The 27652-nt window shown below is 41.0% G+C and overlaps 2 protein-coding genes across 3 annotated transcripts in view; both read right to left on the bottom strand.

Moving 5' to 3' along the window:
* Positions 1-15854, bottom strand: part of tanc1b (tetratricopeptide repeat, ankyrin repeat and coiled-coil containing 1b) — a 99728-nt gene extending 83874 nt beyond the window's left edge. For both annotated transcript variants that reach the window (XM_062401975.1, XM_062401976.1), the window contains exons 1-2: positions 15747-15854; positions 3632-3725 (exon numbers count right to left, since the gene is read on the bottom strand). In XM_062401975.1, the coding sequence (XP_062257959.1) occupies positions 3632-3692 (61 nt within the window). In that variant the 5' untranslated portion in view covers positions 3693-3725; positions 15747-15854. The remainder of the gene's footprint in view (positions 1-3631; positions 3726-15746) is intronic.
* A 5201-nt stretch (positions 15855-21055) lies between these two features.
* htr1fa (5-hydroxytryptamine (serotonin) receptor 1Fa) lies at positions 21056-24151 on the bottom strand. The gene has a single exon (XM_062402812.1). The coding sequence runs from the start codon at positions 24149-24151 to the stop codon at positions 22955-22957; it is 1197 nt and encodes a 398-aa protein (XP_062258796.1). The 3' UTR covers positions 21056-22954.
* Positions 24152-27652: the final 3501 nt, after the last annotated feature.

The raw sequence follows: 27652 nt of genomic DNA, 5'->3' as shown, positions 1-27652 counted from the left end.
CAGATAATGCTCTCCTCTGTGAGAACCAGACAGAAAACTGGACGGTTTCACAGACAGCACCAAAAATACAGACTTGTCTTCACATGTCCTTCATAGGGATTTGGCGTGGTTTAAAAACTACTTCAACACAGTATGACATGGTTAAACACTTAAGAAACCATCAAATTTGGTCCATTAATCATTATTAGAGCTAAGAATATCAGGCTGGTAAAAAAAGAACCAATAGATTATATGTGACTAATAGCAGCATTGTGGACTAACACGAACAAGATTTAAGAGTGGGCTTAAATCAAATACTTTGGTTCTGAAGATGAATTCTCTTAGGGCACCAATAGGAGAATCATAGCCACTATACTCAACTCAAAACATTGTAGTTGAAGAACGTTGATCGCATCAAGGGATAGTGTTTAAAATCTATTCTGCCTCCTTAGATGAAGAAAAGAGTTCATCTGAGAAACTCAAACCAGACACTGTTGTGAATTACTGTGAAGTCAAAGGTGAACCTCGCAGTAAAATCTGAGTGGCCTGTATCCGCTACCCTGAAAGCCAACATCAATTAAAGCACTGCTTGATTTTTTACAATAATCATCTGCCTTTGCCTCAGGGTTACAAATCTATTAATTCCACTGAGGCTTACTGGCAATGCAACCTTTCTCAGAAAATGGTCACATCAAAAGCAACAGGCCAGAGCAAACTAGCAGCCCATTTCCAGTATGGCATGGGCACCATAAAAAACGACTTAAAAGGGATTAAAATGGCCAAGTCCAAACAGATCCCTTCAGAGTGAGTCTAGCAGAGGAAAGCGAGGAGGAGGAGGAAGGATCAAGGAGGAGCGCAAGATGGAGAGACTAAATTAGCAAACTGTGAGTTTTTGCGGTCTTGGCAATGGGGTGATCCCAAGGGAGAGCTAATGACTGTGGTGGTATCTGGCATGGGGGCCAAGTTTCCTCGACTGCTTTAAAGTTTCTTCCAGTCCATAGCAACCATGTCATGAGCAACATATGCGGAGCTATCTTGCAATTATACCATTATCAAGGTCCCTCCTCCCACTGACTTCCACTATAGCATGTCAAGCAGATTTTACAGGAACCTTGTCCTTCGGGTCCCTCTGAAGGAAGGACAGTCTGCACAGTCTGTTCCTGTAGAAAAACAAACAGGACGAGCAAAAACAACAGGGGTGACCTCTGGGAGAGCCAGGCTGGAAAATGACCCCAAAAAATAAAAGCACATTTTTAAAGTGCACTATGCTATGTAAATCAATTTGGAGTAATGGATAGAATAGAATAAAACAAAAGGGTTGACAATTAAACACAACATTAATTATTCTCCAAGAACAAAATAGCTCTTCTTTCTAAATGTATATTAAACAAGGAATGTAAATAAAGATGGACGACATGTCTCCACAAAATATCCTGAATACAAATACTGCCATCTTGAGCCGAGGATGTAATTTGGAGCAGTTGTTTGCAAAGTAGAGATCATAAGATGGAACCGCAGTATCCAGGCCCTGCCGATGCATGCACTCGACCAATCATCTTTAAGGAGGTTTGGTCCATGCCCCATCCACCAACACGGAGGGGGTAGGGTTAATGACCTATACTGCTGCAAGCCACCAAGGGGGACGATCAAGACACTTTAGTTTCACTTTTAGGAAGCTGGAATGTAGCCCATCTTTATAGTCCATGGTATAAAAAAACAAGCACTTCCCCAACGCAAAAAAAACTGAACCACACCACTGACACTGTGTCAACCAAATTTTTCTCTTACCAGTTGATTCTAATTTGAATATTTTAAGACAACAGAAACACAAACAATATAGTGGATGACAAAACTCCAACCACACCAGGCTTTAAATTGAACACATTCAACATTTCAAAACCTCCTGGGATCAAAATGATATCTTTATTCAATCTGTGCAGAGGACGCAGTGAATATTTTATGTGCAATATGTTACTATCTTGTTCCGGAGACCATTAACCATACTGCAGCGTGTCCAATTTGATTAACACAGCCTTTCCCATCAGGGCTCCTGTGATGCTAACTCTATTTCGGCTGCCAGGAAGGACCTGAATTCCCAAACAGGTCCACTCAAGGACAACAGGGACATAACCAGGGTGGTAGAATATTTAAACCAACTCCCTTCCATTGAAACTTACAATTTGAAATAATAGTGCTTAATTGATTAAAACTTATCCAAGATCACATAAGAACCTCAATTAAGATAATTTAAGAAATAACTTTAATTTAATACAGGCCATTACAGGAAATTTGCCATCTTAGTTTGAGTCTGACCTTCGTAAAATAGCCTGAAAATAAAAAGTACGCAGTAAAGATATCTGTCCTACGCAGGGGCAACAGTGCGACAAAGTGACCACTGGGAGCTGTTGTTTCTCTGTGACCTCTCATCTGTCTTAAGAGCTCTTAACAACTGATAGGAGTGGTCAGATTTTATTGTCCCAGCATGAGAAAAAGGGGAGAGAGCTGCTTTGGCTTGATGGATGGGTTCCAACTGGGAGAGTGAGGCTGGGATAAAGGAGCTGGGTCCTGCCATAAAACTCTGCTGCTCCCATCCACGTACACAGAGCCTCCTGTTGTCAAGAGCATATGTGTGTGGGTGAGGGTGTGTGGGCGTGTGTTTGTGTGTGAGTATGTGCGTGTGTGTGTGCAGCAACTGGGAAGCTGCGTTATCAGCGTGATTCATGCATGCAGACAGGTTGCAACAACTTAATAGCACCTGACAGAAAACAATACATAAAAGTCGTCAATGATAACTTCCCCCTCTGCACTGTACTGGAGAACAGTGGGGGTGACTGTTGTGTAAAGCAGAGCCAGACTCTTCCCCTCTTTAATCTTCACATTTGACTGTTGAGTGAAGTGATCGCGTCAGACAAAGACATGTAAGCGCTGTACCGCCTGCTAGAGGCAGTCCTCAGGTGGTAGAAGCAAGTCGAGGCTGGTAGATGCAGTCTAAGCATAAATGGTCAATCTGCTATGCCAAGAAAGAGTATTGGGGGAAAGCATTGTACGATAAAGAGACGAGTCAACAGGGTATTACTGACAGTGACTCATGTTTAGTCATGTCGGAAAATAAAGATATATGAAGGAAAAGAAAACATCTGTTATGACACAATGGCAACGCTTCCATACGAAAGGTATCCTGCTTTGAACTGTGGTTTACAGATGTAATAATGGTTATATGAATTTGAAATGAGTGACAGATACAGTGGGTTGGTGCTGGAGTGTATCCATAATGTACACAGTGTAATTGTCTTCACTTCGTCAAACTATTAGCAGAACTGCAACGGTGTTGTAAACCTTCATGCTTCCATAGGTGGCTAGTAATGACATAATATATAAACAATGACATAATGACATAATATATAAACAAAGCATGCAAGGATTTTTCTACCAAGACATAGAGGAAAGAGTGTGGATGCTTTTCATCTTTTGCTAAATATGGCTGATATGTATGTTGTCCACTGGCCGTAGTGATGCAGCACTGTTGCCAAGGACACACTAAGGATTATTTGGACTTTTTCAGCCTTTGTTTCCGAAGAAGTTTGTGTCTAAGCCTTGGGATACTGTTTAACATGTATTGCGATTTGTTTCCTCTATGTGATATTCCACATACCTGAATCCTTCTTGCTCCCCTTGCCTCCATCTCTGTTCTTCTTCAGCACCGACTTGAACATGGCAAGATTCCTGGAATCCTATCTGTAGAGCTTCTGGACCAAAAACAAAACAAAACAAAATATTTGATTACTTACAAAAAGAAAACAAACATATCCTAGGGAAAAGAGGAGGGTTACAGGTAGAAGAAACCGACGAATGTGTCAAGAGAGTTTGTTGTGAGCTGACACCGAAGTCTGTGTGTTGTACAGAAAAGCATGTGATCTCCGCAGCAGAGTTAATACGTCGCTTCCTGCCGCCGCCTGCTGCATCCGGCTGCACCCACTCTCGTCTGAATAATGCAAACAAAATATCATGCTGTGTTTGGTAAATTCCGTAGCCAGTTCTCCAGGCTTTACCCACAGGTTATGTCTGAAAACGGCCAAAGACATGCAGGTCTTGCTTTACACAATACTAACCGAGCGGTACAAAATGTGTCCTTGAAACCCTAACGTAGTAATGGCAAAACAGTGTTCAGCTTAGCTGGCACCCGCCTGGGAGTTTTCCCACAGCACTCCCAATCCTGCAGGTCATCAGTTGAGGGGCACATGGAAAGAATGCTCTAATATTTAAACAGAAAAGGACAAGTTCTGCTATCTTGTTATGCAGGAAAACACTGTTTCGAATGCCCTGAATTCCACATGTAATTGATGCTATGTGGCTGAACTTGGGGCTAGTGTGCATTTTGCACCGTGGAGTTAAACGGTATAACATGAACTCAAGGTCTTTCCTGGATGTGCTTGTTTTCTTTGGGATTATTTATAGACTTGTGTAGCCGGACAACGTAAACCAAACTGAACTGCACACGACACAAGCCAGAACAGTTAATTGTGGTTACCAACCCCGTGAACACAATATAGACTGCACACTGCTATATTAATAGCAACAGAGAAATCTTTCCAATGAGGAGAAAAGAAGGTTTCAACCAAATAAGGCTATGCCTTCTGCAAACAAAACACAAAGTCCTTGTACTGAGTCCTTAACCCCAGAGAGCGGGCTTTAAATATCTAGGTCCTCTTACTGCTGCAGAGAGAGGCTATCGATCCGCCCCTTTTCATCCTTGATGGTGTCACCTGAAACACTGTGAAGCAAAGCTGTCACCGAATCAGTTGTGAAGGTGGAGGAGGTGTCTGGGGTAAATTACTGATGAGCTTCAGCATCTCACCTCAGCCTTGACTGCTTTTCATGGGGTTTTACTCCAAAGAACCAAACTCTAAATTATCAGTGATAGTTTCAAGGTAAGAGAAAGAGAAAGAGAAAGATCAATCTGTTCACTTTCACTCTGCTTATTTTTGAAAAAGTCTGCTTCAGTACAAAACATTTTTCTGCATTTATTCACTCATTCTTGTTCATCTTTATGGATGACAATTCTTAGTGACTGATCCGGTTTCAACCCTCAACATCACATGAAGTAGGAGAGCAAGATAAGTTCATCAGAAACATTCCTTTAGAATTGAACAATTAAGTGAGGGATACAGACCTCAGTTAAAATATCAGGTTTAATACCTTACATTATATTAATGCCATTATGCCAACATAATTACGCCCAGATAAGCCAACATGAATAGATTAAATAGAAACTTATGTGTCAATTAACCAATTCATGGCAGTCGTGACAGTGAGCACAGCAATTTGGCACAGCGTGTGTACAACTCTGATGTCATTCTCTAGTGATGCTAATGAGTCACAGAGAGGTGAGATATGTCTACAAATTCCACAAATTAAAAGGCAAACACAACAAGTACAACAACTAAATTTAGTACCATAAAAAGCAGTTTCTGATGGCACCAATAGATAACTAATAAGCTACTAAACGAACATATATGCTAATGCTATTAACATGAACTTGCGATCTGAATCCTCAGCCCAACCTATGGCTGAGGTTGTACTTGCACAGAATAAGGCTTTTAACTAAATACAATTGTCAGCATACAGCTTCACTGTAGCACTGTTAAAATGAATTTTTAACGTAAAATATAAACATGAACGCACATCTTTTCTACTTTTTTCCTGTAATATGAAAGTTTTCATATATCGCACATATCGGCATACATAAACAGCAATATCGAAAGGCACATATCCTATCAGCTCGAGTATATTATTATATTATTATGATAATAAATGGCCTGACAGTAGAGTAAAGAGCACACGAGATGTAGTATAAAACAGACCTGTCTTTATCTATGTGGTGCAGCAGTATAGTATGATAAAGCACGGTGTATTAGCCTGGGGCTCACTGCTGTGTGGGAGCTGCCGGCTCATCTCCACAGCAACAATAAACATCACCCATGTTAACCCGTAGGAAATGAAAACCGCCCTCTTTAAACTCCAAAAGCCAACATGACAAATTCCTTCCACCACCCCTCCCCCGTCACAGCCACCAGCCACACACTCGAGCACACACACACTCGAGCACACACACACACACACACACACACACACACACACACACACACACACACACACACACACACACACACACACACACACACACACACACACACACACACACACACACACACACAGTCTATTCCCACTGAGAATGAGACACCACCTCTTTAACCATCATCTACAGTACTGTACTTTTTAGCTTGAGATAAGTTTCCATCAGCCTGTTTATCCCCAGGTGAGGAATTAAGCCCTGAACAAAACTTAAAAAAAAGCCCAACATGTCTAATCTAACCAATACTAATCTCTAATCAACAATTAATACCAATAACATATATTTTAATCACTGTGCTACATAGTGTACTAGTGAGAAATGTTTCCCTGTATAAGGCACAGGCGTATTCTGAACAGACAACTATGAAACCTGAACCCAAAAGTCAGAAATGAAGCTGATATTACTATTATACTAACTCTGATTTCTGCTAGGGGTACAACAATGTTTTCTTCAGATGTGTGTCACATATATGGTAGAAGAAGAATCTTTAGTTATAAATCATATATAATCTACTGTAGTCACTCCACATGTTTTACTCTGTCTAAACAGATGGTCACATCAGATCTGGGTACATTTTAGGAAATCTGTTAATGAAATCCCTAACTCTACAAACATTAATTAAAATGTTACTACTAACTTACTCAAATCAAACTTAAATTATATTATGTTCAACAGGCTTAAGGACAATATGTCTGTTTTTTTTGGAAATAGATGTTAGAATTCCTGAGAAAACTTTGAAAATCAGTGTGAAATGAAGTGTGGAACCTACTTTAGCAAAGATACCACCGTCAACTTCAAATGCAGTGAAGCTTAAGCTGTGGGGAAATATAACTGTGACCTTTGTGAGAAAGTCTTGTCAGAGAGGAGTCATGGATTGCATGGTATGCAGCAAGTCAAGCACCAAAATTCCTCGGGCCTTCAAAGTCAAGTCTATCCCACTGCATGTTTCATATTTGCCTCAATCCATGACCCCTTAAAAGGGGCCCTTTAAAAATAACAAGAGAACGGTGAAAGTCTCACAGTGGCTTACAGGTTTCGGTGGATGGCAGGACAAAATAAACCCTCAATATTCATTTGAAGAGATCAACAGCCAAAAGTCATGAAAAGGCTTCAAAAGGATATCAAACAATAACAATGCATGGACAGATTCACACAAAACCTGGTGAGGATATTACTTGGGAGGTTATCTCCAGATGATCAGTATCTGGAGCTGATTGGTCAAAGGTCAAGGGCAACGGCAATATGGTCCCTAAAGCATATTTTCAAGATAAATTAAAATAATACGATTAGAGAGACAATGTAAAGCTGACATTGGTCAGTAAATCATTACTCATCATATTGTATGGTATGATTAATGACGTCATGAAGTGATGTCAATAAGGTGGACAAATAATGATGATCATATGGTAGGATGGCATCATAATGACATCACCATGAAGTCAAAAAATGACATCATAGTGTTATAACTTTTGCAACGGAAAACATGAAAGACAAATCCAACAGCTTGTTCAATTAAATTAAATTATACTGTATTTGTATCGCGTTAAATCACAACATACATTATCTCAAGGCATGTGACATAGTAAGGTGGAGACACTACAATATTATAGAGAAACCCAAAGGTTCCCACCATGAGTAAGCACCTGGCAACTATAGAGAGAAAAACTCCCCTCCAGTCGACAGATTAACCAATCATTCATCATGGTATAAATTACATCATGATGACATCATAATGAAATCATCGCCCCCTCCAATTCTTAAAATTTAGTTTGGGGAAATAAAGTGCCATTAAGAAAGCTTCTTCACTTCTAGCATTTTCTAGCCATTCATGCTGTATGTCAGCTGTGTGACCTTCACATGGGCTGTCTGATACCTTGGAGCAGCTCGAACCACTCCAATCTAAAAGGCACAATGTAGAGACGGTTTACATTCTGAGAAGAGAAAATGGAACCCTGAGTGGTTAAAAGGTGCCTCAGGCTATCAACATGTATGTTTTCCAGGTCACCACTTCATTGATAGAGTTCAAATCGGTGCAGGCGGGAGAGTAGAAAAGATTCTCACCTCCACAATGCGGACGTGACATGTGGTTAATGGAGCTTCCTCGCTATACCACAGACATCTGAGAAGACAGCTATATATAGAAAGGAAATGGCATTGTTTGCACCAGTCGCCTCTGGCAGGTAAGCATTTTACATGCAGTGGCAGTTAGAAGCTGCTTTGTCCTCTGTGAGGTAGCATACAATAGAGAGAGAGCAGCCTGAAACTCAGAATATCTTCACCCCTCTTCCAGGGCGGCTGCAAAACAGCAATTTTCCAGCGTGTGCCTTCATCTATTTCCTGCTGAAACGCCCTGCCAGCTCTCTTCATCAACTGATTCTACATGAATGATCACTCTCGGATTTCCAAACTGTTGTCATAGCGACATGGAAATTCGCACCATGGGCTGACCTTCAAGCCCGTTCCTTACCCAGTGCCTGAAAGTAATCAGATATTTTTAAATATTCCTGTGAACTCCATAATTATCTGTTCCTTTTGTTGTCCGTGTGCTGAGTGCAGGAAACAGGCCCGGCCTGGACGGTGAGTTCAAGTGCTGCATAAACAATGGGAAGTTTGCTAACAAACCATTGAAGGAGGAAGTGTAGGGAGTCTGTGCGGAGGACAGCACAGTCTCTGTGTCGGCCATTGTAGGCAAAGGTTGTTATTCACACTAGCATGAGTGGACAACAAAAGAACAGACATTTTTATGTAACGCGTCTACCGGTTTGACTCGAGTGCTTCCCCCTCAACCTTAGAGCATTTGAGAAGCACGCCTTCCTCTTATACAGAGCAAAAAGGGAAATGTCTTGGAACGCCAACAGCTGGCCTTGAAGAGGAAAGACAAAGTCCAACCCGTCAATATAATACTACAGCCAACTTTACAAAGTATAAACTCTAGGTACAATGTTGTTATTGTGCTATCATTTTTCTCTAAGTTAGCAGCTGTACATTAAAAAGTTAAATAAAGGCTGTCTCTAGAGTTCCACCTCTTCAGGTAATCCTTGAATACCAATACCACAGTAGACATCTTGACATGTCACCACAGGAATAGAACAGGTGTTACTGATAACGGCAACAATGGCTCTGTTCAGTTCAAGTGTCCCAATAAGAACTGACCGTGTGACAGTGGGCCTGCCCGCTCAGTACCAGGATACTGAAACTGAAGCAGTGGAATAGAACTCTATTTACACCTGTGCTGTTCCTGCTGTGACATGTCAAAATGTCTGCTGTGAAAAGTGCCTATGAGCAGCATGTGTCTGCAATGACTCAGAAGAAGTGGTGGGTTTATTGGACAACTACAAAGGGTTTTTTGTATGATTTTGTATCATTGGTAGTATTGTGTTCTGACTAAAACAACAGCATCATTACTGCTGCCTACTATTTACTTCATACTATAGCATTAAATATGATGCTATTCTTAAACATTACGCTGTAGTCACAGGAAAAGTTTGTGAAAAGATTGGAGAAAGAGGATTGCAAATGCCTCCATCCGTAGAGCACAGGGAGTCACTGAATTGTTTGATGAGACTAAAAATGATTGTGAAAATGAATTGTATGCTACAGACTGTGCAGTGACCACATCACATTAAGTTCAGAAACTTCTAGAACCAATACACACTAACTATGTATCTGTATTTGTACCAAAACATTTTGGTATGGGCCACACGTGTGCACCGAACCAATATAGCCACTGCACATGCCGAACTTTCGATGTGTGTAAAAAATCTAATTGGAAGTCCGTGTTTGCACATCACTCGTTACCTGTCTGTACCTCTTCTGCGAGGATATAAGAAATTCCAAGGGAGTATTTTCTTAACTAAATGATGAGAAAAGGAGCTACCTTGTGGGAAATCATTCCATCCCATCACATACACACGCGGATTCAGTTCTAGCTTGGGGCAAAGCCAGCTGGTCTGTTATTGAGGAGTAGCTCGGCTCAGCACGACATTAAAAACGGATAACAAGTCTGATCTACTCATTACAATGCCATGGGAAAGGTGCTGTCATTTTGGAAAGACAGATTTAGCCCCTCTGTGGCCACTTGTCCTTGATCATCTCTAATGTGACTAATGTGATTAAATCCAGATGCAGGACAACATGTTGGTGCAGTTGTGACATTGGTTAAACCTGTGTCTTTATTATCCCACCTGCGTTGCCCTGGAAGTGTCAAGGCATGTTTTAGAGGGGGATCAGTGCTCTGAATTCACAGTTATACCCCAGGCTCAGGAAAGAGACAAAACCTGAAACTAAAACGTTGGAATAAGACATTAAGTGTCTTATTAAGGAGAGTGTTTCTCTCTCCAGGTATGGAACTCAGTAAGGGGTGAAATGATTCTGTAAAGTGATAAAAACATCAACAATATTAAATCCCCATGACGGACAGCGGAACCCTGATACCCCAGATCTTAATTAGCACTATAACAAATGTAAATCACAAAATGATGCACATCCTCTCCAGATAAATACTACCCTCCCTGCTTTACACAGATTAAAATAAAAAACTATGCTTACATACAGTACAACCTACACTGATAAAGCTCTACAGATCGGTGTTTCATGTGGCATCGGAGGAGTGAACAAACTATTTTCAGACACCAACTCCAGACCCAGTTTCTTGAGCCGAGGGGTAGCGCTTGAGTAGAGCATGATGTACAAATATGATGTTCAAATATTGCTGTGCAAAGTGTTTTTGACCAGAGGCCTTCTCATATACAGCCCCTCTAGAAGATTCCAGGGACATTTCTGGGAAATGTCTATACAGCAGCTCTATAAGACAGGACTACCTTTTAGGTTTCTTTTCTCAGAGCTTTTTTATTTTATCAATGAGCTTTCTCTTTGTTCTGAGTTAAAACTCTATAATTACACACTCCTCATACTAAACCAGCTACGGCCTCTCTTCAGAAATGATCAACCAGCCTCATACTAAACAGAAAAACTGAGTTACAACAACCAACGCATAATGGTTACGGTCAATAACTCCCGTTATCACTGCTGATAAACCGTATCCCCCATTACTATCACTCCATTACTGATTTGCCATAACAAGCAAAGTGTTATTGGCCATCTGAGGTAAATATAAATAAAGCTGTATCCTTGCTGCTTACACTTAATTCGACATTAGCCTCCCAGGAAGTCTGCTATTTGATTAAGGGTAAAACATTAACAAGTAGTGTTTAAAGTCTACAGGAAGTCTCTGCAAGCACAAGGAGAGATTCTCCTCACACTGAAATTTGTCAGTCAGAGGGTCAAATAAATGATTCAGCATCTTACTAGGACAAATTACATTATTTAACAGCGACAGCCACTTGATGAACTTGAATCAAACAACATGCCTTGTGTATCAGGGTTCAAGTAACTACAGATTCAACAGGGCTTCAGACCCAAAAGCCCTTTGCAGATAAGATGTCACCACCACTTGTCAATTTTGGAGTGCATGTTTATGCAAAGCCAATCTCTCTGAGGCTTTATTAAATGAAACAATTTCAGTATTAAACATTTACATAATTTGTAATTCATGTGTGAAAGAGGCTAGGAGGTTGGGTTGAGGGGCAACAAGCTCAATGCATTTATGAGTCAAACTGCTGTTCAGTCTTTAATGTGCAACTGCCTATTACAGACTGAGTTGTAGCATAGACAAAAAACTTGACATGTCTGACTCAGAGACTAGCATAGGGAAAAAAAAACTTTAATTCATTGTTATGGCTGGAATACATCAAGCTGGGTGCACCCAGTTCCAGTGTTGAACTTTAAAGACTCACACACTTTGACATACTTTCCCAGAAAAGTCTACGAGGATTCGGGGCTGTCCCACTGTGAGGTCGTAAAGTTCTTAAGGTCTTTTGCTCTATAGGAAGAACCCTCTGTGTGTTGAGGCCTTAATATGATGAGTCTATCACCACTCTCCATTTGACTTGAATGGGAAAATGGTCTCAGTCTTTACGACCTCACAGTATTTATCAGAATCCAAATAAAAGTTTGGACTAAATTAATATTTAGTCATATTGTTATGGTTCGTTTTCAAAGAACCTTGCTACAAATACTTGATTTCACACTTTGGTATGTCGGAGGCGCTTTGCACCACTGAATTGCTCTCTGGGGCCTTCGAAAAAGGCTTGACAAAAATGTAAATCAGTAACAGCTGTTAGTTGGAAGTACTGCCAAACACACACACACGTGCTCTAGAAACACACATGCAAGCATGACTGCACATGCACACGTGCACAGACCTTGGAAACATATATGCCAGTTCACCTGGACTTTCAACTTCCACAACAAAAAATACTGTACTTTGCCATGATAAATTATTGGTGTGGAACTCAGAGGAATGCCTCATACAAGGGCCAAAACAATCAGTGAAATACAAAGGCAAGTTAATATGCACGCCTGTCAAATTTGCAATTATGGAATAGATGACCTAAGGGTAAATGGGGCAAATAAATTGTGAGGAAGCAAGTGGATACATGAATTGTCATAAGTACTTAAGAAACTTGAGCAAATCCAATTGCACAACCCAGCATTGCCAGTAGCACTGACCCCAGATAATGTGTGTGATCCTCCGTCCACCACTGAGAACTAATGAGAGCTGACAGCAAATGATATCGAGCCTTTTTCGAGCTTCATGACTCACATATGATGTTCAGAACATTCATCTCAGCTTACAGGGATAATAATTTCACAATACTTTGATTCTGCTCTGTTTGGCACGTTGGGTTTTTGCAAACTTAAGTGTCTTATTTAAGGAGAGTCTTTCTCTCCGGGTAGGGAACTCAGTAAGGGGTGAAACAATTCTGTAAAGTGATAAAAAACATCAACAATATTGTATCCCCATGACCGACAGCGGAAACGTGATACCGCAAATCTCAATTAGCACTATAACAAATGTAAATCACAAAATTATGATCGTAGGTTAGGCCAAGCTATATTTTATTTTATATAGCATGCCTCACATGACCGTATTGGTACAACCATTGTAACACCAAAAAACTTTACTTTACATACTTAATCCACCAGAATTAATTTCATAGACACCATACAGGTTTTTGTGCAAAAGAACTAGGACTGACTGATAAAGGGCATCATGATGCTGCTTATATTTGTGGTAAAGTTTGGTTATATGGCATCAACCTATGGTTACATTCAACCTTAACCCTTAACTCTTTCTTAGTAACAGTGAAGGTCCTGAACCCAACTAACCTCTAAAGACTCTGCACTTCCTGTTGGAACCATGTGGTCCTACGGTGAGTGGCCTCTTTCAAACGGTACACAATAATGATCATCATCCTCAACAACAGCTCAGTATGTGCTGTCTGTCAGGTCACTGGCTCTAATAACTTTCCCTCCTCAGCCATAACAATGCGACTCCAATGCCAGCCTCTGTTACTGGCCAACTGGCTGGGGACCATGGGAACTAGGCTCTGAAGGGACTGGGAGGTAAACTCTTGTGGCACTTTCAATAAGATGAGTGCTCTGCCGAACAAACGCCTCATAACGCTGCAGTTGGTAGACAATTGGGGTTGCTCTGGCCCTGGCATGGAGGCATATAAATCCATAATCTGCGTAAAATTGCCTGAAATGATGTTGGAAAGTTAACACTGTATATCTCCAGGCGAACAGGCTGTCAGCACGACTGTCAGCAGCTAAGCCTGTTCCACCTGTTGAGTTTAAAATGGAAAAATCAACACCGTGGCATATAAAGTGGAATTGCTATTGACGGCAGATTGAGACGCGTAACTCAACCTAAGAAATGGCAAATGCTGTGGCAGGTTCTATCAAGATAAAAGAGGTTGCAAGGTTATGAAGACTTCATAACACTTGCTCCGAGTGTACGTTGAATCAATGACTTCATGTGCTGACAATGATCAAAGGTGCATCCGGGCATTTAGAGGCTGCTTCTCAAGAGGAAAAAATCAGAGTGCAGGGTTTTTTCAAAAGCACCTGGCTGAGCTACAAGAGGATTCCTCCACTGAAAATCTACTGGAAACAGAAAAGTCACACACAGCCAGCCGAGTTCAAACTTCAATGACTCAATCCTATGTGGGAGGACTGGATTACAGTCCTCTAGCCTGAAGCCTACCACTTCATCTGGGCTGGGTTTGCCGCTTTGAAAACCACCGCCTCCAATCACAAAATAGAGACTAACATTAGCATCAAACGAGACCACACAGCTCCAAGAAAAGTAATGAACTGCACGTGCATCCGAGCGGATGGGATGTTAGTCCACAATAAGCATGACACACTGCACAATAAGGAGACACACTGCACAATAAGGAGACACACTGCACAATAAGGATGACACACTGCACAATAAGGATGACATACTGCAAAAGAGGATGACATACCATTGAAGGGACATTAAGAAAGTGTGTTCATCTTAAGGCAAGTTAGGAAATACAGTTACAGACAATGTGGGATATTCTGCTGTGGCTTTTTGTAAACTGACCCTTTCATCACAATCAACATACACCAATCTATCGATCTGTTTTTTTTTCAGTTTACCTATCAATCAATACTTTAGCTTCTAAAATCCAAAATAGCAACAAAAAAATATATATATTTATCTTTAAATCTTTATTTATATTTGGCTTCAATACTCTGCCTCGGTTCCCTGGTCATTCAATCCCCTGACGCTTAAAAGATTTGTGTTGTTAATATCTGCATTAGCACATACTTGGTGACATTGACAGCTTAGTAGTAGTTCTGGTGGCTGGACTTTCATCTCACTGCAGTGAACTTATTATTGACTCATTTTGACTCATCTTTTATTATTCTCATGCTTCCTATGTTTGACTGTTTTGTGTACTACTGGATGCCCTTGGGATCAATAGAGTATCTATATATCTATCCATCTAGGTAGAATACTTCCTAACTTTGCACAATATTGACGCATTAGACTGTGGTTGTATTGCCATTGATGAAATTTACATGATGATACATATTGAAGTTTTTTCATTTTCCAGCCTGAAGGATCTTTGGGACTGTCAGTCCAACTTTAGGATGTCAACTCTCTGTGACCAACCTCTCCTGACACTGACAAATCTTTGCTTTTAGAGGGACACGCCAATGAAAACATGCAGAAGTAAAGTTAAACGAATCCAACTCGATGAATGAACCAACTAATCCATCGACTTATCATGTCAGCCCTTAAGTATCACCATGGCGACGGTGAAGTAAAGTCACGTGTTGCGGGATAAAAGTGAAACTTCTTCCTCGTTGGTTTTCCCAGCGACTCATGGTGAGTCCCGTTAAGTCCGGTTCCCACCAAACTAACCAAACACCACTGCCTGAGCTAACCAGGCGGCTAGCGCGGTCAACACGTAGCTTAACGCAGCCACAGCGGTAAAGCAGTAGAAGTAGTTAATGTCCACGCAGGAAGTTCAGAGGCTGAGAGGAGAGAGGTTTCCCCGCTGACAGACAGCGGTGCTCCGGTGCTGCGGGGCGGGAGGTGACGGCTGCTTTCAGGGACATGTCCCGACATTCCTCCCTGAGCACCAACTCCCCCACCGCCGCTAAAACAAACTCCCTGTCACCGCTTCCCCGCCGGTTAAACGACTTCTGTACGCCCCCCATCGCCCCGCGAGTGTGCTTGTAGAAGTCTTACCTGTTAAATGTCATGGAGAGTGAAGTACAAAAAAGTATAAAAGTTTTCCCGGTCCTCCGGCGTAAGGTCTCCACACGGACTCCAGTTCCCCCAGTTGATCCTCCAAAGGTGGGCAGGCTGCGGGCCGCCGGGCTCCTCCTCCTCCACCTCCTCCTCCTCCTCTTCCTCCCAGCATGAGGTCATGTTTGAGGGATGCAGAAAACCAGGCTGATGTCTTTCTTTCTTTCTTTCTTTCTTTCTTTCTTTCTATCTATCTATCTATCTATCTATCTATCTATTTATCTATATGTCTGTCTAACTGTCTGTCTGTCTGTCTGTCTGTCTATCTATCTATCTATCTATCAATTGATTTATTTGTGTTTCGTTTATCTTATTATCTCTATTGAAGAATTATTTGTACATTTACGTATATATCTACAACGTATTGCACAATCCCACCTGGTTCTTGTAGTTTTATTTACATTTAATTTTGTTTCTTATCTTTTTAACATTTTTTATGTTTACACTTGCACAAATACACCACAGCAAATTCCTTTGTGTGTATACCTGCATGGTAATAAAACCCGATTCGGATTCTCTCATTTATCTTAAGCAGTTTCATTATAATTAATTGCGGCTTTATTTCCAATGAATGTGGTTTCAAAGCCTTTCCAACAACAAGAACAGGTGAGGATAACTGAACTCTTCATTTCGTTTGTTCAGAAGTTGTTAGAGTCAGATCTCCTCAGTCTGAAAAACACTTAAAAAACATTGGTGTGTCAGATTCTGGTTGGCAGGTCATTAAACAGGAGTCCTCCGTCTATTTCACAGATTAAGAGTCTGCACTATTGAGAAATCAGCACTTGAGACTGATCACAAAGATTAGTTTACTCATTTATTTAATCCACACTTTGCTTCTTCAGGCCTATTTTCATTTTGTGAAGCTGATTTATACAAATGTTGTCGGCTACATTTTAGAGTGAAAGCTGAAGGTATTCGTTTATAGATCACTGAATCCATAAATATTAAAATAATCAGCAACATAGCCGTTAATGATATAAGGAATAAGACCAAACATTTTCTGATTGAAGCTGGTTTTGGATTGTTGGTACAAATCGAGCTATTTGAAGCCGTCATTTTGGGGCATTTATTTCACTCTTTTCTCTGTCATTTTATATTAAAATATATTGAAAATGTATATGTTGATTGATAATTAAAGATAATACTCAATTGTACTTCTATTTTATATCAAAATCATTCATGTTATAAAAGGAGTTCTACTCCAAATGTGTTTGTAGTTGTTTGCTGCTGTGCAGGGACTCAAAGCTGCTCATAAAATCTGATGCACGACTGCATTAAAAACTCAAAAGGTATAAAAAGTAACATGGCACCACCTGGACTGACGACAGCAGTTTCTCTGCTTTAACGTCTCATATCTGTCGAAGGGAACATTGGTCTCTTATTGTTGATATATTTTTTTTGTGTTTATGTAGAAGGCTCATAATCAAGTATTTTCACTTTGTGAGATTTTTTTATTTAAGTCAATAATCTGAACACCTCCTGCACAACTGCCTGATAAACACACTCCTGTCACCAGTTCTAACTCTGCCTGTTATAAAATCCTACTGACGCAAACTACCGGTTGTCCAACTGTTAACAATCTTAGATGTTTCACTGTGTAACCTCCTCCTCACTAATGGACATTAGAAGAAGATGATGGGTCGAAAGATGAGTCGAAAGCTTTTATGCAAGTGTTTGTGTATTTGATTTAGGTTTGTGTAAGTGGCTGTTAAAAGCAGGATGCCACTCTGTACCTTTCTATTTATACTGCTGAATCTGGATATGCTGTAGATTATTAAACATTCGCATCTTTTGATACATTTTAGCCTATAGCTTAATTTAAATGTTATTTGCGTGGAAGGACTAAAATATCTTAATCGGGCAATCATTTAAAACATCTGATGAATTTATAATCATGAAATAGCTTCAAACGTACAAATGAATGCTTATGTTAATGTGTAATTGCATGAAAATACACTGCAGGCTTGTTAGAGTAGTATTCACACTGTTTTTTTAGAGTGAAGCACGCAATACATCTTAGACTATAGTGACCTCATGTGGTGATAATATGTTATGCAGCTTATGTGCAAAACCAGTCTCACATATGTTATGCTGAACAGAGTAATATAAAAAAAATTGGTTTAAGTTATTTCTCTAAATGTAATTAGGGCCCAAGCACCGAACAATTGCACCCTATTGATGGATTATCATTGTTTTTATTATTTTTTCAGGCAAAAGAATTGGCTTTTTGAGGGCATTAAGATGCTCAAATCTTTACCAAAGTTTGCAGAAAATTTGAAAGGGGTGAAAATGTACGTATTCTGGAGTCATTTGAAATGGACGTGGCAAAATGGCTCAACAGCGCCCCCTGGAACGCTACACAGTTGCATCATGATCAGACAAATAAGAAAGTCGCAGGGAGCATTTTGAACACGCAACAGGAAGCCCACCATTTTACATTTAGTGGCCATTTTTCACATTTTTTACTTTGACCATCTGGTCCCAGGGCTTTTATCAGATCAACTTACTACTGAGATGAGTGTCATCTAAACAAGAAGGAGATATAAACTACCTCAAAGATCGTTTTTGGTCATCCGGTGTGACCGTGGCGAGTGGCATCAAAGTTTGATTACACGCCATCAAAACACGAGGTTCTGTACCTTGGACATACATGGACCATGAATCCTTTGATGATGATAATGCAGGAGTGGAGTTGTTTGTTGACGGCTCAGAATCAAACCACTAGAACAAAAAACAATGGAAGCTGGACTTCAAACCTGTCTCAGAGCTGTGGCAGCTGCTGAGAAGGCTGTGATATATGATGTTGTGATATGTGATGTTGTGATATATTATGATGAATGCTTTACTGGTGCCATATGCTTGGCCCTATTCCCCTTGGCTTCACTTCCGGCGTCCGTCACTTGATTTCGATCCTTATTTGTGAATTGCTCATTACGATCCACCCTATCAATTGCAGATCACATGGTGGAAATTGTATGTAAATTCAATGATTGTTGTAGAACAAAGCTTTGTTGCTGTAGCCAGTAAATGGCGACATCAATGTTAATACATAAAGACTTATAGATCTATTCAAGTAGGGGCTCTGATGTAGCATTCGCAATTTTGTTTCAATTGGACAATATTACAGCAATTCAATTATTATTATTTCCCTTTTGGGGCTTTTTCATTGTAGAATTGTAATTTAATGAGTAAAAAGTTGTAATAAGAGAATAAAGTTAAAGAGGCAAAAGTTAAATTGCTATTTAATTTGGAAAAGTTATAGTATATAATATAGAGGATAAAGTTGTAATTTAATTAGAAAGCGTTATAAGATTAGGAGAATAAAGTTGTGGATGTGTTGCAGGACTGTTGCATAATATTAGATAAGGTTTAGGTTCTCTTTGTTGCTACTTGAACTTGAACTTCACTTATTCACCTTCAAACTACCACATTTTCAGACTGAACGAGAAGATTCAGCTCCACATGAGGAGATTTGTCATATTGTCTGAGATAATGCAGGCAGTAACTGTCTCGAAACTCCAGTTCAACCTGTTTCCTGTAGCTTTGCATTGATTTTCTGTTTTGTATAAAGAGATAAGCAACCAAAAGGGTGACATTTATCTGCAGCTCGGCCAATTTAAAAAGAGAGACGGTTCAGAGCCTCATCTGAATGGTTAATTAAGATGGTGATAAAAATCCTTGTTTCCTGGAAATCCATTCACTAACAGTAGTAGTAGTAGAAACAGCCCTATAGGCATTTAGGGACCTGGGGGCCCTCTGTCACCAGTTACTACCTTGTCTGCGTGGTCTGCAGGGTGTGTGAAGGGGACTGGAGAAAAATCAAAAAACATATCAAAAAAACACAACAGCAAAAAAAAGAAAAGATGGCAGCAAATTGAAAAACCTAAAAACAAATTGGAAAACACAACTTTATAGCATTAATATGCCATTTAGAGCAGATACAAGGTGTCATATGCCGGTAGGAGAATAAACCATGGTATATGCGCTACTTACACATATACAGTATCTGGCATATGAGACAAATTAAACCCCTGATTACAGCAAATGTCCTTTAAGGTTGTGGGAAATTACCTCGTCTAATACCTGGTGCTTTCAGTGATGCTCCCTGGGGAGTGTACTAATAGTTCTGCTGCAGCAGTTGTTCATGTGCTATGGACTTCATTACAAATGTTGGGTCACCTCACAAGTCTATGCGTACATGTACATGTACTCTGCTATTGTGAGCCTTTGTATTGAATATGTTGTGAAAATATTTAGAAAAAACTGGAAAGAATACTGTGGGTAATAGCGGCTGGTGCTCACTTGCAAACCCCAGAGGTATTCCTTAGCAGTGGTTTCTCTGCAGTGTTTTCCAGGACATAGTGAGAGAAGAGTTTATATAATTATTCCAGCCTCACCTGAGTTGAGCTCCTCACTGACAGACAGGTAAAAGCACAGCACCCACCGCGTGTGTCCGAGTGAGCGTTTGGCTGTCTGCACCTGCTCCACTCTAGCGGTGAGTGGGACTGGAACTGGAACTTCGCATTATTACTGGTGATAATAGGTTGGGATACCAGTTGCTTCCTTCTTCCCTGGTTTTCGGAATAGACATACAACATGATCCTCACAACAGCAAGTTCGATAACCCACACAAAGAAGAAACTTTATGTGTCACTAACTAACTGAAAGACTCACTGACTGTGATGTGAGGACTGGATAAAGTGTTGATGCATTAGAAAGTGTATGTGTCACAAATGGGTTAACATGAATTTAGTTCTTTAGCTTTTCCTTAAACAGCCCATAAGACCGAGATGACTCTCACGTCCCATTTCTTAAATTATTATATAGTCTGCAATGTATGCTAGGTAAAATGCTATGTATATAAAGTGTATAAATATTATTGTTATTATTATAATTATATAAAAAGATTTGTGAATCTCAAAAGTGGTTTGAGTTAATAACAACCAGCTTGAAAGTCTCAATGCTGGCCACAAGGGGGTGCCATTATATCAGAATATGAGCTATCCTGTCCAGTCCCACTAAACTGCAGAATGCTTGCACACTGAAATATGATGTTGCAGTTTATCATATAAACAGTCCCTCATAAATATACAGATAATCAGGGAGTTATAATTTTTGTTATTCCTTCAACTCTCACTATATACACAGCAGCTATACTTGTGTCACCCACCATATCATCACTCAGAAAATCAGTATTAAAAACAGGGGGACGTCATTTAGCTGAGGACTGTTTATTATTGATGGTTGAGACAGAGCGAGACAAAGAAAGAAACAGCATACAAATACTGGGCATACCATTAGAGATGCATTTAAAAAAATGACACACAAACACACACACACACAAACACACACACACACACAGACACACACGTACACACTGTGTATTATCTCCCTGGCATACAGTACACCCTCTCACTTGAATCATCCACAATGTTTTTCCATCAACACATCATGTGCCCTCTTGGAGGCAGTAAAGAAATAGTAGTTCTATTCCAAGTACTTGAGTGGGAGTAATGTAATGAGGATTTCTCCTCCATTGGTTCCCACAATCATTAACCAAATGTTGGCTATGGTGTAGAGGTGAGATGGTTTGCCTAATGGATACAAGACAAATAAATCAATAATACTTTAACAAAAAATAAATTTAGGCTTTGTGCAAAAATATCAATTACGGGGCAGAGTTTTATATAAGCTGTAACTCTGTGTTTTAAAATATCTCCAAAAGTTATATGTTCGGGGTGAAATATCTTTTATATTCTTCCCCAAGTTTTTCTTTCTTTCATAGTGTTAAAGTGTAAAGTGTTTATCAATTACTGATTTGGTCCGAGATCATAAAACATTTTCTTCACACTTAAGGCATTCTTAAATATGAATCTATATAAAGCATTTCACTAGTAAGGACCACGCCTCAGCAATATATGACTTAAAGGTTTGAAATTTATATATTGGATGTTGAGGAGAAATGAATGAAGGAGGAATGCAAGGGTTGGCATGAAGAAGCGTCTCAAAGGCTGTTCTGAGAAGATGCACTCGTGACTGGGCAAAGGCTGACTTAGTGTGCGGAAGGGAGGGAGATGAAGGGATGAGAGAGAGAGGACATGGGTAGCGATGAGGGACCGAGGATGAAAGCTGAGGGGAGGGATGAGGTAAGGAGAGTGAAGGGATGAGGGACGGAGTATGAAGGGATGAGGGTAGGCATGAGGAAAGGAGGAAGATGAGTGTAGGGATGAGAAAAGGAGGATGATAAGGGTAGGGATGAAAAAAGGAGGATGAAAAGGGTTTGTTGAAGAATCAGAGATGTACAAATCGTGATGGGTTGACCTGGTATATGCAGGCTGAACAGGTGGCAGGTGTGGTTGAGGCGTGGCCCTGCTCCTGAACCTAAGTTAACCAGTTCACTTCATTTAATGAGTTCCAGTTGTTGTGAAGTTCACGAAAAGCAAGCGATAACTTCCCATTTTAGATTGTCGAATAAATTATGTCAGAATAATCCCCATTATCAATCAAAGACTAATATAATCTATCCAGTATTTCTTGGAATGTTTTGTGAGGCTGGATACGCACCACATTCAATGGCTGTCTCTTTCAATGATCACTGTGAAGGTCAGTCAGGTAAACCTCCCCCCTCCCCCTCCCTCAACAACAACATGGCCACAGAAAAAATCCCGAACTGGTCTGCTGAGGTATTCCACACAATTATTTCAGCCAGCAGATACAAGGGAGGCCATTAGATGGAATGGACATAATGGGTGAGCTATTTGAAGACCTTTGCATGGAGCTGATCACCGAACAAAGACCTCAAAAGGTCAGCAATGGCCCATTTAAAAAAAAAAATCCAACATGTCGGTGTCCCTTCACAAATGCACACCAGTTAACATCAAGGGGCTCTCAGGTTGTTCTATTAATAGCGTGGCGTGGATTTCAATGCAGAGCCTTGCTGCGGAGCTCATTGCTGAGCAAGTGCCACTGAGGCGGTCCAGATTCCCGGTGCAGTGTCTGGAAGTCGTTATTTTCTGAGGTTATTCCCTCTCAGGCGCATTCAAGTCAATACTCATCAGTCATTATTCTCTGGCCCCCAGCTAGTTAGTCTATATCTTCCCAGAGTTGTGAAGATGGTGTATGGGCATCACTGTGTACCATTTTAACCATCAGAGGTAATGACTGCACCTAACAAGTCTTTGGAAAGCTTTTTTGAAGTCTTCATTAAAGATGGTGTAGATGAGGGGGTTGATCAGCGAGTTGAGATAGCCCAACCACGTCAGAAAGTCGGCCATCTCCATTGACGTACTGCAAGCACTGCAGGTGTTGACGATGACCTCCTTGACAAAAAATGGCAACCAGCAGATGACAAAGGCCCCTATTATCAACCCCAATGTGGAAGCCGCTTTGCGCTCCCGTGAGCCAGATATCCGCGGTCCTGAGTAAAACTGGCTTCGACGTGACTCACTGCGCGAATCTTGTCGGCGTGACTTGGAGCGGAAAGCCTTCGACGAAGCACGCCTCCGATCACGCGGCGGTTCCTCGGTTGAGGGTTCAGAGGTAGACTTCTCCGGTGGATTTATTGGCACTGGACTCCGAGGCCCCTCATCAACCTGACCATCTCCAGCAGGGTAGGTTGAGGGGATCATGCTCCCATTGGTCATGCATGAGTGACGGCTGGCTCGGCTGGCCTCTCTGCGCATATAGAGGGTCTGTGCGGCCCGGTAGATTTTGTAGTAGAGGATGAGGATGAGCAGCAGGGGGATGTAAAAAGCTCCAAGGGTGGAGTACAAGGTGAAAGCCATGTGATGGTGGACGATGATGCACTGGTCTACGTAGTCTGCGTCCCCGCTGTAGTACCGCCACAGTAGAGGAGGAAGTGAGATTAGGATGGACAAAAACCACACAAATGCTACCATCGCGCCAGCCCTGGCCCCTGTGCGTTTGCGAGAGTACTCAACTGCATCAGTGATGGCCCGGTAGCGGTCGATGGCGATCGCAGCAAGGTGCAGGATGGAGCATGTGCAGCAGGTGATATCCACACTCAGCCAGATGGTACAGAACACCTGGCCCATGACCCAGCTCTCTTTCTGGATGTAGACGATGCTGAAGGGCATGACCAGCACCGCCACCAGCAGGTCGGTCACTGCTAATGAGCAGATGAGGTAGTTGGCGGGGTGGTGCAACTTGCGGGTCACTGCGATAGCTGTGATCACCAGGCAGTTGAAGAATGTCGTCAGGATGGCCAGTACAGACAGGGTCAGCGTGAGCAGGGTCTTACTTGGAGGGAGTTTATTGGTATCCAGTGAGTAATTTCCCTCACTGCTTGTAGCAAACACTCCTTCGGTGAAATTGAGGAAATCCATTCTGCAAGCGAGAGGTAAAGGCGTGTGCATTAGACATAATGGAAGCTTAGAGAAACTATGCTGTAAAAATGATTTATTTGGAGCAGATAAATGATTTAAATATAGTTTTTTCTCATCTCTTCATAATATAATTTAAACAGTCAACTTTTAAACATGCTGCGAAATTCACTTCTGATATTCTTCCCCCTCCGCTTCTACCTAGAAACATTCATAACCAGCAATTTTGCTTTCTGAACTTCATACATAAAACATGTCAGAGTGGATGAAAGAGAGGCTTTCATTCAGAATGTGCCTTTTAGAGATAGTACACTTTAAAGGTCTTGAGACATGAAATGGTTGGCATAGCTTTGACAATCTTAACTTCAAATCTGCCCACAGAAGTTTACCTGACTATATGGCCTGCAGATCCGGACTAGTTGCATCCAGTTGGTTCAGTGTGCAGCAGAAGGTCTGCTCTGGTCTGCCCCGCCCACCAGCTCTGCCATCGCATTCCTCCGGTCACTCACCAACACCTGAAGGAGAACGAGAGGGAGGGAGGGAACAGGAGACAGAGAAATCGTGAGTGAAAGAGAGAAAGGGAAAACACAGCTTAGTGAAGATGAAGCCAAGGACAAGTACAGTTACACAACAGAAAAAAAAGATTGCAGATGCAGTAAACCACACACACACATGCCAAAATTATGCTAATCATGTATATAAAGAGTACTGATTGAACACTAATTCAGAGACAGCCACTATGATTAAATCAAAAAAGCTCAGGTACGAATGTCATCGCAGCTCTCGCATTGCATCGCTCAGTATCCTGAAGACATGAGTGGGAACTGTTGCTATAGAAACCCACGGAGTACAGTAGTTTTTCCTCAATGTGGTGATGGAGCAGAGGCAGCCAAACTCTTGACTGCCAGGTCTGTGCTGAGACCGCTCCATTCCCAGACGGCCTGGCCCGCGAGCAGGTGGGTTGGCGAATGAAGCTCTGAGGTTACATGACAGCCGAGAGAGGTGAGAGATTTCAGTTCAGTTCACCATCACACAAGGCAATGTGCCTGCTAATATAATATATGCGGTAACTGTCGCTTCACAGCAAGAAGGTCCCTAGTCCGAAATCCCAGTTCCCAGTTTGAGTTTGCATATATTATCCCTGTGTCTGTGTGGATTTTCTCCTGGTTCTCCAGCTTTCTCCCACAGTCCAAAGACATGCTGGATGTGAGATTTGGTCGTCTCGGTGCGTTGGACCTGCGACACACTGGCGATTTTTCCAGTAAGTACCCTGCCTCTTATCCAATGTCAGCTGGGATTGGCTCCAATCCAAACCTCAAATGATAAGAGCTACAAATAAAGGATGGATGGCTGGACAAATGGATGATGGACTATAGCAAGGACAATGAAGGGAGTGGTGACACCAAGGCAATTTCCTTTATGTGCAAATATACATGGCAATAAAAATAATTCTGATTGTGATTGTGATTCTGATTCTGTGGGTTGTAACTCCAAGGCCAAAAAAGTGAACCAACTAATGTTTAAGGTTCAGTGTGTAGAATTTAGTGACATCTAGTGGTAAAGTTGCATGTCGCAGCTGAACGCCCCTCAACTCACCCTCCCCTTCCAAACATGAGAGAGAACCTCTGGTACAATTTAGTTGAAAAACACCTACTAGGATTATTTTATATCTAATTTCTGCCAATAGATCCCTTTCACCTAAATCTTACACATTGAACCTTTAAAAACTAATGTTACGGATTCATTACTATGCGATTTCTGAAAAAAATCATTTAGTTTCTTGTGTTTTGTCGTGATAAATTATCTAAAGCTGGTGTTAAATCTTGTTGGCAATTATGATTATTACAAAAATCTTGAGCTCCAGGTAGCTCAGATAAAAACATCTTGGTGAAACTGTGGCATTTGAATCGCCATCACAGTATTGACCATCTTACCTAATGTGCAGGTGAAATTCACAAAGAGCAGTGCAGAGGCACATGACTGTATTGTTTTAAGGCCTCATTCAGTAGTGTGGGCACATGCCACCCCTGTGCCAGACTGATTCATGTGCATCATCTCATCTCAAAATTCCACTGTAGAAAAAATATCACATTTTTGCTGGTTATAACACTTGTGGACACACAAAATCTTAGGCATTGTTAACTATTTGTTACTGTGACTTCAAGTGTTTTTGTACTTGAATTCCAGTCGATAAAGACGGTAAAAATCAGGCACTTCCACGCTTCTTTCCATTTACCCTCAGATCAATATGGAAGAAACTGTTACTTAATATGCAGATTACTTTGCACAAATTGATAGATGATAATTACAGCTCCACCTCTGCAGCACCCTCAGGTGAGCATCTGAAAACAATTAAAAGTATAGTTTGGGTGCAGTGTGTCTCTGTACATGCTCGCACTTTGTAAATCTGTAAACTGATGGCATGGATTGCGTCAGCCCTGTCATAACACGCAACAAAGAAATCATGTGCTTTTGTAATACAATGCTCCAATACCGAGACTCTCTGCTCAAGGCCGTATGAAGATCAGCTCCAGTGAGAATCTAATCTGTGCTTTACTCAGAGAAAAAAACAGCGCCCTCATATTAAACAGGGAAAACAGCTTCATTTCTGGACTAACCACATTGTTTTAACGTAACCCAGAAACCTCTCAAGTTTTTTTTTAACGTTATTGCTGGTGGTCTATACATTATGTGTAGGTTAAGATAACAGTTAACCAGCTCCTTTGAAATGTTTGGTGGGTTTCAGGCACTGCATTTTTAGCATATTTATGCAGCATTCAAATCACTGTACACATTTTCAAAATCACCTAAATTTCAAATGCAAGGTTATTATGTGGCACCAGATACAGGTTGTGCAGATAACAGGACGGCTGATAAAGCAGGGACGTGTTGGAAATATTTAAATATTTTCTCTCGTCTTCCAGAGATGAAGACCGATTATTCTCTGCACACACACACACGCAAGCTGCGGCTTCACTCTGATTTCCAGGTCGCACCCAAAAAGCGTCAGGGGGGGTAAACAGGGAAACTGCACTTGTTCTGTGAAGAAGTCCCACAATCTCCCAGACGTTGAGATCTGAAAAATAATATGACTGTAGCAACACAAGAGGCCACCGCAAGTTAATGTTTATCTAATCTCATCTGCCATATCTGTTTAATTTGGTGGACAGCAAAATCAAAATGCTGCTAGGGAGACTCTCTCAGGTAAACATTGTTTTTGTGCTGGCTTACTGAGCAGAAAGACATTTTATTCAGAAGTAAATATTAATTCTAGCTTTCTGAAAGAGAAAGGCAACCCACACAAAAACACAACACGTTGCAAACTAGAGTGGATTTTTAGTAAATGGTTATAGCATGGGATAACAGGAATAGGTAAAGGGCTCACTGTAGGGCTATCCACTTCTGCTTTACATTTCCATTATATTCCAATGTTCTTTTTTTTGTCCAGCACCTATTAATTTGTAATCACATTTTGACAGATGGGAGTATTTTATGCAGACCTGT

This window comes from Platichthys flesus, chromosome 13 (assembly GCF_949316205.1).
Source record: "Platichthys flesus chromosome 13, fPlaFle2.1, whole genome shotgun sequence".
In the NCBI taxonomy this organism is placed as follows: Eukaryota; Metazoa; Chordata; class Actinopteri; order Pleuronectiformes; family Pleuronectidae; genus Platichthys; species Platichthys flesus.
Note: the sequence above shows the minus strand (reverse complement) of the source record. Positions and strands in the feature narration are given on the sequence as shown.

Excerpts from the sequence above, each read along its gene's own strand:
- htr1fa (XM_062402812.1), bottom strand. The coding sequence starts at position 24,151 with ATGGATTTCCTCAATTTCACCGAAGGAGTGTTTGCTACAAGCAGTGAG.